Here is a 12,784-nt window from a genome sequence, read left to right on the forward strand (position 1 = left end):
GCCTCGGCCAGGCATTTCATAGAGTGGCATTTGGGGGGACAAGATGGGAGTAGGCCACAATACAGCTCATCCGTCTGCCAAAGAAACAACTCTGGGCCCAGTGCTAGGAGCAGGCCTGCCCTGCATGAGTCTAAGAGCCCAGCGCATAGGTTCTGGGCACTTCCTCCTCCTGAGTTCATGGCATCACTGGCCCTTGGGCTGGACCCCATTGTCCCTGTGGGTCAGCATTCCCAAGTGTGGGTTGTGCACTGCTCTGCTAGGATCAAGAACCCATGGCAGGACTTTGTTTTTGTTGACACATAGAGGAGCATTTTGAGGTTTTATGATGATGTGTCTATGTTCTTGGTTACTCATGTTTGTGACTGCACATAGTGGTTTCCATTTGGGTACTCCTGCAGGCTTTTGGGCATACACTGTGATGTAGTCCTTTCCCTCAAGGCAAGGGCAAAGGGAGTTGCTGAAGGCTCAGTGTGGAAGGAGCTGGCCCTGGTAGAAAGTCCCTGACAGGGTTCCCACCATCTGGAGGGGAGCTTGACACCTACCCCCATGCTTCCTCCTGGAGGTGACCTGAGCAGAGCCCTGGATCCCCAGGCCCTGAGGAGGAAAAGGTACACTCGGGACCTCCACACAGGGGCCGAAGCCTTCTTTTTTGCTATCTCTGGTTACCATTTAAGCCTTCAGGCCAGTTTACTGCTCCTTTGTTTGCACTTTCTCATCTCCAGGTGCCTGGAGTATGGCAGAAGCACATGTGAGCTTCGTAAGTTTGCTGTGTCCCTACATAATGCCTTGGAGACTGTCAAATAGTCCAGGAAGCCAGTTAGCCAGTTTTAAAGTTAGTGTAGCAGTGGGTCAAGAATTGTTAGTGTTCATGGAGGGTAGCATCTGTCATGTGATTGCTGCCGTTTCTGTTGTCTGTACTTGCACTCAGGAAATTTCACTCTCCCAAGTGCCCAGAAATCATCTTAGCCTTGGTTTCCATCTCAGAGAACCTTCTGCATTTTCCCTACCACTTTCTTTCAGGCGATCTCAGAGCAGTGGGGTCTTAGCCATCCTGTGGTCCCCTCGCTCTCATCTTACTTCTGGGAACTCAGCTGGAGAGGGCAGGATCTGGTCAAGGTGCCAGAGGGAGAACTATGTAGAAGCTACCTGGTTGTGTTTTTGGGGTCTTGGCTGCCCCATGCTTTTGGTCAGTGAATGTGTTGATGCCAGGTGCTACCAGTGAGGGGTTAGGTGAGGTGGCAGCAAGATGGGAGCTTCCCTATCACCTTGGATGGGCAGTGCTTTGTAAAGCACCCCTTTTCCTTTCCATCAGAGACATTCTATAGGTAAGCCTTCCAAGCAAGGAAGCAAAAGGGAGCAGAGTCCAAGAGCCCACAATGCTGGTGAGCACAATTTGGGCTCGAGTTGGTGGGGATCCTCTTAGAACACTTACTGAGTACCTGTGAGGTGCTGGATGACCTAAGATACATATCCCAGCAGCTCTGCTCTCTTGAGGTGGGTTTTCTTTTTTTCTTCTTTCAGATTTTTATTATTTATTTACTTGAGAGAGAGTGAGTGAGGGAGAGAGAGAAGGAGCACGGGGAGGGGCAGAGGGAGAAGCAGACTCCCTGCCTAGCTGGGAGCCCGATGTGGGGTTCGATCCTGGGAATCCTGGATCATGACCCGAGCCGAAGCCAGATGCTTAACCGACTGAGCCACCCAGATGCCCCACTGAGGTGGGTTTTTTTAGCCATATTTCATAGCTCAGAGACATGGTGTCACTGGGTGGTGGAGCTAGGCTCTGGGCCCTGGCCTGGGAGACGGGCTCCCACAAATCCCTGGGGTCACCGCCCTGCAGGCTATCATGTCTGCAGTGCTGTAAGGGCAGTGGTGTGTTTACTGGTGCTTTTGTCGTGACCACAGGTTTGATTCCTGGGCAGGCATGGCTCTGGCCCGGGCCAGTCGCATTCAGGACAAGCTGAACTCCAATGAGCTGAAGAGTGATGGGCCCATCTGGAAGCATGCCACGCCTGTCCTGAACTGCTTCCGGCGGGCCCTGGAAATTGACAGCTCCAACCTGTCCCTGTGGATCGAGTATGGTACCATGTCCTATGCCTTGCACTCCTTCGCCTCACGCCAGCTGAAGCAGTGGAGAGCTGAGCTGCCCCCTGAGCTCGTGCAGCAGGTGAGGTGGGGCTCTGCAGAAGAGCTGCCATCCTGCTATCTGACTAAAGTGCCCTCAGGTGGCAAAGTTCTGTCCTATCCATTCCTTGCACTTGTCCTCACAACCCTGCTGGGAGCTCACAGATGATTCTCCTCATGAGACTGAAGCCATACTGTGGTCAGTGACAGCTTGGTCCTTGGTCTTTAGACACCTAGTCTGGTGTGGGTGAATTTAGGGCCAGGCTCTTGTGATCTAGCTGGTCAGCCATCAGTTTCCTGGCAGTGGAGAAGCAGGGGAGGCGTGTTGGCCACCAGAAGTAGTTGTGTCTCTTCCCTGTTCCTTCAAAGGAACTTCCTGAGTCCTTGTAAAATTTTTGACACTGTGTTGGGAATTTTGAAGTCCGTCTTGGTAGGGGGTTCCCCTAGTGCAAGTCGCTGGGTGTCTAGCCTGAGGTGTCTGTTGAGCAGGGCACCCTTGCCTCCTTGACTTGGAAGTGAAGGAGTCCCACCGACGTGTTTAAGGCTGACGTGGCAATAAGATGCCATGGTCCAGAAGGGTTTCTAGGAGAGCAGAGTGCTGAAGGGGACTGTTTCTTATAGTGATCATATGTGGTCAAAATCCAAACAAGATAATGGCCTTGTTAATGCTGCCATTGGATTGTTATGGGAACTCAGTGAGAGCAGCCTGGTCAGTGGGGCCGTCCTGACAGCCCCTTCGTCCTTGAGATTAGGCCTCCGTTATCATGCCCAGCTCCCTACCCCCGGCCCCTGCGACCCTTCAGAGGCAGGTCACAGGCTTCCAGAGTGCTTGGCCTCGTGATGACCCTGACCTTCCCACATTGTGCTAAGTAGGGGAAGTCCTAGCCTTGTGCAAGGAGGTAACAGCTCTTTGTTGCTTTTACTGATTTTATATAGAAGTGAGGTGTCCTTAGCGTTAAAAATTCAATTGGTATGGAAAAGCGTAAGTGGGAATGTAATAATGACATAAATGTCACCCTCCCGCAGTGGCCCCTTTTGTACCTGGGCGACATCCCTACCCACTAGCGGGGGTGTGAGGGGAAGGAGCTGCTGTTTGAGGGCAATCAGCTCTAGCAAAGAGTCACAAAGTGAATCTACTCACAATGGGACTCAGTTATCCTAGTGAATAGTGCCTACAAGGTGTGATTGGGACTTTATCTTAGTAATTAAAGAATGATGAAATTAACTCCTAAATCTTACCTTATTAGGACTTTGGTGATAATTGCAAGGATGTGTTAATTCTTCAAATGAACCAGGAATGACTGAGTTTGGTTGGCTTGGGGGGAGCTTAATTTTCCAACAGTTTTATGCTAGCATGCTATGATGCCCCTTCACCTCAGCAGCATAAATTTACGCAGCTACCTTTGCAGAAATATTCGAGGGCTACTTCCCTCTCACAGGATTCTCTGATGTCTTTGTGCCTTAGAAGAGTGTCTTACGGTCTTTTCCTTGACCAGTTGTCCTCCCTTTGGGTGATTGTCAACCATGGTAAATGTGCCTGGTGCTCATGTATAAAGGCTTTGTCCACCTTTCTTTCTTTTTTTTTTTTTTTTTAAGAGTTTATTTATTCATTTGAGACACAGAGATAGAGAGAGAGCATGAGCAGTGGGAGAGGCAGAGGGAGAGGAAGAAGCAGACTCCCCGCTGAGTCAGGAGCCCGATGTGGGGCTCGATCCCAGGACTCTGGGATCATGACCCGAGCCGAAGGCAGACGCTTAACCATCTGAGCCACCCAGGCGCCCCTGTCCACATTACTTTCATCAACTTTATGAAATCCCACATCTTTTGCAAAATTTGCCATTTACCTTTGCAGTAGGTCTGCATTACACCATCAGACTAGGTATAGAAATCAGCAAGAGACTGGCCACAGAATGAAGGGAGTGAGCTGGGTGGGGATGGGTGTCCGTGAAAGCGCTGGGGGACTATGCTAGAAGAGCACGAGTGGAATCCGAACGTTCCCATGCTGTCGTGACTGCCGTGGGGGCCTCGGAGTTGACACACAAGGTCCTGCCGGACATTGGAGTGCTGTACGGTACACTTTGAGAAAGCCACAAAAAGGCTGAAATCCTCTTTTCTCTCCACACATTTCCTGGTCTCCACATGTCACCCACACTTGGCAAGGGCGACCTGGGGCTCTACCTCAGGGTGTTGTTTGAGGAATGCCAGTGACTTCACCTTCTTCCCATGAGCTCTGCATGCCACCGCCCGTGCACCCAGAGGGTTGTCTCAGGGGGCTGGACTCTGGGCACCTCGGCCCTAAGGTTGTCCCTCTCTCTGTCTCTGCCCGGAGTGCATGAACCCTACGGGCCAGTGAGAACAGTAGCTCCCCCACGTGACTGGGCATCAGAACCTTTCGGGGGGAGTGGGGAGCTTGTTAAAAGGCCCCATCAGGGACTCACAGTCAGAAGCTGCCCTTGCGCAGGCTCCCTAGGTGGATTAGACATGGTATCCCGTGGACGAGCCTGGCACCAGTGGCAGAGGACAAAGGTGGTGGCAGGAAGGGTAGTGTGGCCACGGAGCAAGGACAGGTATTGTTCTGTGACAAGGCCAAACCCTGGAAGAAAATGGGCGAGAGCAGAGCAGCCTGGCCCTTGTTTTAACCATCGCCTCCGTTATAGAAACCACTCTTCACTCATAGAAGAAACACCTTCTTTAAAACAACTGCCACAGTAGGACAAAGATAAAATCTTTTTGGCTCCTCCCCATCCCCCACCCCCCCCTTCTAGTCCCTGCTTCAGAGCAACTTACAGTTAGGCTTGTATCTTTCCAGACTTTAAACAAACACTCTTTCTTATGTATACATATACTCCTGGAAGGAATGCCGTTATTTACCTGTTCTTTTCTTCTAGCCTAAATGCTGTCATGCTGTGTATGGCGTTGAGCTTCCTTTTCATTCAGCACCATGTTGTTGAGTTCTACTTACGCCATGCAACCCTCTTTCATTGTGACATCCCTACGCAGAGGCCCCTTGCTCCATTCTGTTTCTAGTGTAGTGGCCCCAGGGCTGAGCAGGCTCGGAACTAAGTCCCTGGTAGCACCAGGAACACTTGTTACCCTCTGCTGGGACTCACTGGGGTGGGTGGGGCACGGACCTTGGGATTCTTTCTCTAATCCTCCACCAGTGAAGCCCAGTAGGATTTAGCAGAATAGAGGTTTTCCAGGAAGTAAATATGATGAGAAATCAGAGTGCCCTTTCTGCCATTGGTACTTGAAGGTTTTGTTTGTAGAGCTCCCCAAGAGGAGGGAACTTTTGGCTCTCCCAGGAAGGGACAGGGAAGGCAGAAAGTGGGCGACAGACAGGAGACCCAGGTTGACTCCCTGCACACCTCTTCCCCTTGCCTATTCTTTCTCTTGCATAGTTCGTGGCCTCTGTGGCTGAACTCCATTCTGATCCTCTGGAAGCCAGTGGCCCAGGTAGTTCAGGGCCTGAAACTGGGCTCCCAGGCCATCTTGCCAGAGTGTTGGGGGTGGTAGGAGAGAGATGGAAATCCACCAGGCGTGCCGGTGTCCCAGTAGGCAGGGAAGGAAGGAGGTTTTGCATTGTTGCCCAGGGTGAAAACTGCCTTGCAGGGCTGCCCTGTGCCTCCTGTTTTTTTTTTCCTCCTCTAGGTAAGGCAGTTTCCTACCCTGAAGTATGTCATGGGGACACAGCCCCTTGGTTGCTAGAGCGGTTTGGGTTTATTGTGTCTGATCAGATGAGCTGTAGGACACATGTTGATAGCTGTGCACTTTAGCTTCTGCCTGCAAACTTGCCAAAGGGGTGTGTTACAGGAAAACCAGTGGTTTCCCTTGTCAGTTCTCAGGCGAGGGCAGAGGCTTTGGAGCCAGAGCCTTCTAGCTGTGTGGCCTGAGGGAGGAACTGGATGTCCCTGCTGTGGTTTTGGTTGTTAAGAAGGCTGACCGTTTCTCCTGTGTGGCAGTATGGTGAGAACTGACATCCCCTTAGCCCCTCTCATGGGCCGGTCCTGGGCCAGGCACCCTGGCCACGAGGTGAATGAGGTGCCACAGCGGCAGGTGCACATCTCGCTGCACCTGTCCTTACAGGTGGTGTGAGGTGTCTGGCAGAGCTCTGGAACATGACGGACCCTCGGTGGCTCTCCCTTCTGTTCCTGTCGGAAGTGTTGTGACCGCCGCACCTACTGAGGACAGGGACACTGGCAGCATGTGTTTTATGTGGGGGAGGGAGGGGCTTGGCCTCTTGGTGGGGATCTGTGTGGTACCAGACCAGATGGGGCGCTTCACAGTTGCCCTTCCTTTCTCAGTAGGTGGCTTTATGAGCCTCAGTGGCAGAGCTGGGTGGGCAACGGGCTAGTGACTTGGTTGAGGCTACATGGCTACAGAGCAGTCAGAACAGGACTCCAGTGAAGTGGCTGCCTTTTGCTTGCATAGATCTGCTACAGAATCCTATTTTGGAGGCGTACGATGGGGTCATTTGGCTTGTGCTGTGTCCTGGCTCTCCACTGTGATTCTTCCTATCGTATCTCACCCATTGATGGTGTCTTGATTCCTAGATGGTAATTTTCTTTCCCAAGACGTGTTTGACGGAGCACTGGGGTTCTTTGTGCCGGCCCCAGGGCCATTGCTGCAGGAGATTCCCGTAGCTCAGTGCCCACTGGATAAACGTTCGTAGAGTAGCCTTTGCTCAGTGGGGCATGGGTACTCCTCCCGTAGGCGGCAGGCAGCGCCCTTGCCAGAGCTTAGCACCTGCAGCCTCTCCCTTCCTCTGGGCCCCGAGATGAGACTAGAAGAGGTCGCCGCTTCCCTGCTGTCGAGCTAGGGCCATGGAGATGAGGGGCCAGAGACCTGGGCTTCTGGGAATAGCAGCCCCTCTAGCCCCACACAGGCAGTCTTCATTCCAGGTCCTAGCCCAGGAGCTCTGGGATGAAGGGACGCGGGCACATGATGGCTGACATTCCACGTGGATAGCACCTAGGTGCTGGCCCGTAGCCCTTATACAGGGCCTGGGAAAAGTGATCCTCTGAGTTGGAAAGCATCTTAGAAGCTGATCCTCTGTCCTAGCTGTTTCCACCCTTCAGTGTGCGAGAGGGTGGCTGGAGGCACAGCTCCAAGGCCATGGGTGTTGGATGGGGCTCAGGAATCTGCCATTTTGTAAGCACCCCGGGTCCCTCTGGAAGGGTGCAGAGGACAGGGTGGGAAGTCCCGTGGTACCCTCTCCAGTGCTGTGTTGCTGGGTGTTGGGTGCACACCCTGTCCAGCTCTGCTTTCCCACCCTAGTGAGCGCGGGGGAGAACGAAGCGCTCCTCAGAACATTGGTGCTGGCTCTTGGCATTCTCAGACCGACACAGCAGAGCTGCTGTTGGCCTGGTTCTCCTGGCAGCCCTGGCCTCGTGCTGGCTCCCCCTCCCAGGCAGAGAACCTCACTGCAGCCGTAGTGAGGGTCACCGTTGGGACCTGTAGAAGGGGATCAGGAGGTACTTCATAAACTCCTGAACTGTGTGGGGCTGATCCTGCAGGGGGACGGTAAAAGAAAGGACACTGGGGTTGACATGAGGAGAGGTTTCAGTCCAGCTCTGTGCCTTACTTGAGGTGTGCCTCGCACGGGTCCCATGGCCTCTCCACACTCAGTGTCCCCAGCTATGAAATGGTGATGGCACTTCTGTGTGTCAGGCTCATTGAGAGGATTGTAGCTTTGCAAAGAAGACAGCAGGGCCTCCCGAAGGATAAGGCGTGGGCCTGTGCAGTTTCGGGCCCTGGGCCTGGCCCAGCCTGGTCTCGCGCTCTCATTCCAGATGGAGGGCCGGCGCGACAGCATGCTGGAGACAGCCAGGCACTGTTTCACATCCGCGGCCCGCTGCGAGGGCGATGGTGACGAGGAGGAGTGGCTCATCCACTACATGCTGGGCAAGGTTGCTGAGAAGCAGCAGCAGCCACCCACTGTGTACCTGCTGCACTACCGACAGGCCGGCCACTACCTGCACGAGGAGGCCGCGCGCTACCCCAAGAAGATCCACTACCACAACCCGCCTGAGCTAGCCATGGAGGCCCTGGAGGTGACACCGTGCCGGCCCCGGGCGGGGAAGCAGGGCAGGGGCGGGCCGGTCTCCCTGTCTCCCTGGGGATGGGGCATGAGGTCCCAGTGACTCCCATGCAGCCTGTTGGAAACTTCTCTGTGTTCAGCAGCTCTGTGTGCAATGAAATTAAAGCAGCCTTTCCTCTCTCTTCGAAGGGGTGCTTACCATCCTTTCTGGGGGAGGGAGTGTCTTTCTAAGGAGTGCCTTTCCTCCTTAGCACGTGCAGGTTGCCGGAACCTGATTCAGTGAGGACGTTGATGCGGCACAGTGTTTCCTGGTGCCCTTGTTCCCGGCGAGGGCACAGGCTGAGCCCAGAGCACCCAGCTTGGCAGGACAGGGCCGGGGCGAGAGGGAGGGGGGCTGCCTGCTCTCTTGGCCCCAGATTTGGGGTCTTGTGCTGCTCCTCAAGAGAAGAGCAGTTGTTTACTGCTCAGATTTGCTTTTATGATTTCTGGAGCACTTCACACCATGCTCTCCTCCGATGCTCAGGGCAGTGCTGGGAGGCAGGCTGGGAGACTGCAATCAGCACATTTTGTAGGGAGGAAACCGAGTGCACGGGTGAGGATCCATGTATGCTTGGCCCGACCCAGACCTCTCTGCTTCCTGAGCACGTTAGCTTTGCCCTTTCTGAGGCTGCGTGCCCAGCCCCTGCTGGTCCCCTGTGCCAGGCAAGCTTTTTGGAGTTTGGGGCAGAATCTGCTTGTTTATTATGCCTTGTCTGCCTTGATGTTTTTTTTTCTCATTATAAAATTAACACATATTCGTGGTTAAAAAATATATAAGAATCCAACATTCACAAGTGTTTAAAATGAAAAACTAAAGTCCCTGGTGATCCTAGCCCCCCAACCCAATAATCCCTGTTAACAGTTTGGGCATGTCCTTATCGTTCTAGATTTTCCCCCTATTAACGTATAGATACACAGTAACATTTTATCATTTTGTACCTGGCATTTTTCACCAGACAAGATGTAGTGCAAGGTGTTGTGGGCTTCCTTCCCTGCCCCTGGGCCCTCCGGTCTGGCTGGATATCCATTTATTTGTCCAGTCCCTCCTTCATGGGTTTGGCCTTCTTTTCCATTTCTTCCTCAACAGGGTGCAGACGGGCTGGCCTGCATGTCAGGGAGCACTTACAGGAGTATTTCCAAGGGTCTTTTAATGTTGCATCCACAGTTTCTTATTGCCCTGAAAGGTTATACTGATCTATGAGCATGTCTGTTTTCCCTCAACCATGGTTTCCCTCTTTTTAATATTTGCTAATTGTGTGAGCAAGCAAAAAAGTCTCATTTTTAAGAGTCTCATGCTCTACCGACTGAGCTAGCCGGGCACCTAAAAAAGTCTCATTTTTATAAATTTGCCTTGGAAAAATGGTTCATGCTGAGTGGTTGGCAGCAACTATCTGGGGGCCACATGCATAGGGTTCATGGTGAAATGTGGAAGCGCAGTTTCATACTGAGCATGTCCGTCTTTGGCAGCTTCCAGGTTGCTGTCATTCCCAGCCCCAGGTCCCACGTCCTTCCTATCACAGCTCTTTTGTGTTTTCCACTCAGGCTCACGGGCCTGTCCCTCGAGGGACTTCCACTTTGGGGCTAAGGAGGCTGAAACCCAGAGAGCTGGTGTGACTTGCCCTAAGTCAGCAGCAGAAGAGAAGGGCGGTTAGGGCCGGCTCTCCTGAGCCCAGGGCCCCTGTGCAGCATCTCTGGTGAAGGGAGGTGGTCCAGCCCTCAGGAAAACGACAACTGGGTTTTCCTCCATGCTGTTTCTTTGACATTTGGCTTCTGCTGCCTAATGGAACCATTGAGCAGGCAGGATGGTATCCCTGTGGGGCCCTGGGACTTTGAGGTGAGGAACTGAGGCCTAGCGCACTGTGCTGGCTCTCAGGAGAATGAGCACTCAGCTGCTTTAAAAATGACATTTCTCTTAAGACTTTACCCCTGCCCTGGTGAAAATTCACCTTTGCTGTTGAACCTTCAGTCAGAATACTGAACCTGCCACTTGGTTAAACTTTGCCAGTTGAAACACTCTGCGCTTCTCCAGGAGGAGCCACCCGCACGTGTGTGGGGGCCTCAGAGGTCTTCTGCGGCTGAAGATGGACTTGGTGGGCTAATCGCTCTGAGGGCCACAGGTGGGCTAGAGGTGGAGAGGCTCTGGGTGCGGGCGTCTCTGTCTAGGATGCCCCCTTGAGAGTGCTACCCGGGTGGACCACCTGGCATCTCACCTGGGTGGGTCCTTGGCAGCGTCTCTTGAGAACCACCTCTGGGTGAGGGGAGGCTGGTTAATCAGGGTCTGCAGCCACAGGGGATCCCAGTCTTGGTGACATCCTTTGTGCCATCTGTGGGAGTCTGTGCCAAAGGCGGGAGCCCCCGTTGCACCCACCTCTGGGTGCGAAGGTCAGGCCAGGTCACTGTGGAGGTGCCTGTGTGTGATGCGGTGTACACTTGGGAGAAGTAGAGGGCAGGGGGGACCTGAGTTTAACCTGGCCCTGGGCTTTGCTGGCTGTGGGGCTTTGGGGCTTTGGGCAACTTACCTCACACATTTGTAAATGGAGGATTTCGGTGAGGACTCAAGGAAATGAAGAAAAGCACAGGCCCTGAATGGTGCAGCGTGCCTCCTACCCATCCTGCACCCCCGGGGCAAGCTTTTCCAGGCCTATGGTACCTGGCTGGTCCAGCTGCGGGCACACAAACAGAAGTCAGCTGTTCTTCACTTCAGGGAGTCTGAAGTGCAGTGGGAGACAGGTGTGGAGGCTCCCTTTTTATGGGTGCCAGGAGAGAGGCCCACAGAGGGTGGTAGGGGCTGTGGTAGGAGGAGGTGCCCAGTGAGCGGGGCTGAGGGTTGTTACTCTCATTGTCTTACCACCACTTGCCTGTGTTACTGGCTAAAAATTTAAGCTGGACCCCTGAGAGTTCGTGTCCATTTTAATTGTCAGAGCTTGCTTTGAATGACTTATAGGTTGGCTGGTTTAAAAGTGAGTGAAAAAAGGCAGTGTGTGGTGGCCTGTCTCCTTGGTCAGGGGCTCTTTTCCAATGTGGCTGACTGGCCTGTGGAATGAACCTTAGCAACTGGGAGGGCTGCTCACACCCGAGTATCATTCTCCTAGGTGTACTTCCGGCTCCATGCTTCCATCTTAAAGCTCCTGGGGAAGTCCGACTCTGGGGTCAGTGCAGAGGTCCTGGTCAACTTCATGAAGGAGGCTGCAGAAGGACCCTTTGCCAGGGGCGAGGAGAAGAATACGCCCAAAGCTTCAGAGAAGTGAGTAGCATGCTTTCACCCAGCAGCTTACCCCATATGTACCCTGATGGCTCATTTACCACAAAGTGGCATTCAGGGGACATTGCTGCTGAGTAAATTAGAGCTCATTGAACCTCTGTAACTCATCTGGAGACTCCTGGTTGCTAGTCTGAGTTACTTCTGTTGAAACTGAGAAGGAGAGGCTGAGTGTGCAATTCCAGGTCACCTCGCGCTGGGGCCATGCCCAGTGCCACCCCACTCTCAGGGGCAGGCCCTAGGGAGAAGCCAGCTCCTTCCTTCTCCCCACTGGGACACAGCTCTGTCCTGTGCAGAACACTGTAGGAAAGCAGTTTTCACGTTTCAGGCTCTTACTCCTGGGTCCTTTTCCACAGCCTCTCCCAAGAGTGGGGCCTTGTTAGGGCCTGTGTGCTGCCTGTTCTTCTAAGAGGCAGAGAGGGGCATTGGAGGCTCTTCCTGTGGTGCCAGAGAGCGTGGGGATGCTAGGGCCATGGTGTGGTCCCTTCACTGGTCCAGGGAGGACCCCTGGGCCTCCCCTTGATTGTGGCCCAGACTTCTTTTGCCCCGGTATCCACATCTTGGAGCTTCAGCTCAGCTTGCCTCACCTCTTGCAGGGCTCAGCCAAGTGCCAGAGAGACCTGCGCCCAGGCTCTGTCCTTGAGGCCCATTGCCTTATGGGAGAGATGGGCATGCGTGTGGCAGGTCACCCAGGTGGGTGCGGTGTGCCCTAGAAATTATAGGTGTATACTTTTTAGTCACAAAGGGCCCCCTCGTATAATGATGTTCTCTTATATTGATCGTAACTCTTTAAGAAAAAATTATTGGGGCACCTGGGTACCTCATTCAGTTAAGCGTCCGATTTAATTTCGGCTCAGGTCATGATCCCAGGGTCATGGGATTGAGCCCCGTGTTGGGCTCCACGCTCAGCGGGGAGTCTGCTTGGGATTCTCTCCCTCTCCCTTTGTCCCTCCCCCTCGCTCATGCACGTGCTTGCTCTCCCTCTCTCTCTCAAATAAATAAATCTTTTAAAAAAATTATTAAATTATAGGGACGTCTGGGTGGCTTAGTCGGTTAAGCATCTGCCTTCGGCTCAGGTCATGATCCCAGAGTCCCAGGATTGAGCCCCATGTCAGGTTCCCTGCTCAGTGGGCAGTCTGCTTCTCCTCTCTCTGCCCCTCCCCCCACTCATGCTTTCTCTCTCACTCTCTCTCTCAAATAAATAAATCTTTAAGAAAAATTTTTAAATTATACAAATAATACATGAATATATTCTAGTTGTGGAAAATTCTGGCAATATATAGGCTAAAATGTGACAAATCCCTTCTCGTCCCCAGAATTAGCCACTC

The 12,784-nt window shown here is 53.1% G+C and overlaps 1 protein-coding gene across 3 annotated transcripts in view; it reads left to right on the forward strand.

Moving 5' to 3' along the window:
- Positions 1-12,784, forward strand: part of CABIN1 (calcineurin binding protein 1) — a 155,960-nt gene that overhangs the window by 61,996 nt on the left and 81,180 nt on the right. For 2 of the 3 annotated variants that reach the window (XM_045887216.3, XM_064578076.1), the window contains exons 23-25: positions 1,903-2,164; positions 7,911-8,171; positions 11,290-11,441. In XM_045887216.3, the coding sequence (XP_045743172.1) occupies positions 1,903-2,164; positions 7,911-8,171; positions 11,290-11,441 (675 nt within the window). The remainder of the gene's footprint in view (positions 1-1,902; positions 2,165-7,910; positions 8,172-11,289; positions 11,442-12,784) is intronic. The other variant, XM_064578077.1, reaches the window with a different exon arrangement.

Source organism: Mirounga angustirostris, unplaced genomic scaffold (genome assembly GCF_029215605.1).
Source record: "Mirounga angustirostris isolate CCGP_5_RB_7025 unplaced genomic scaffold, mMirAng1.0.hap1 SCAF_14, whole genome shotgun sequence".
NCBI lineage: Eukaryota > Metazoa > Chordata > Mammalia > Carnivora > Phocidae > Mirounga > Mirounga angustirostris.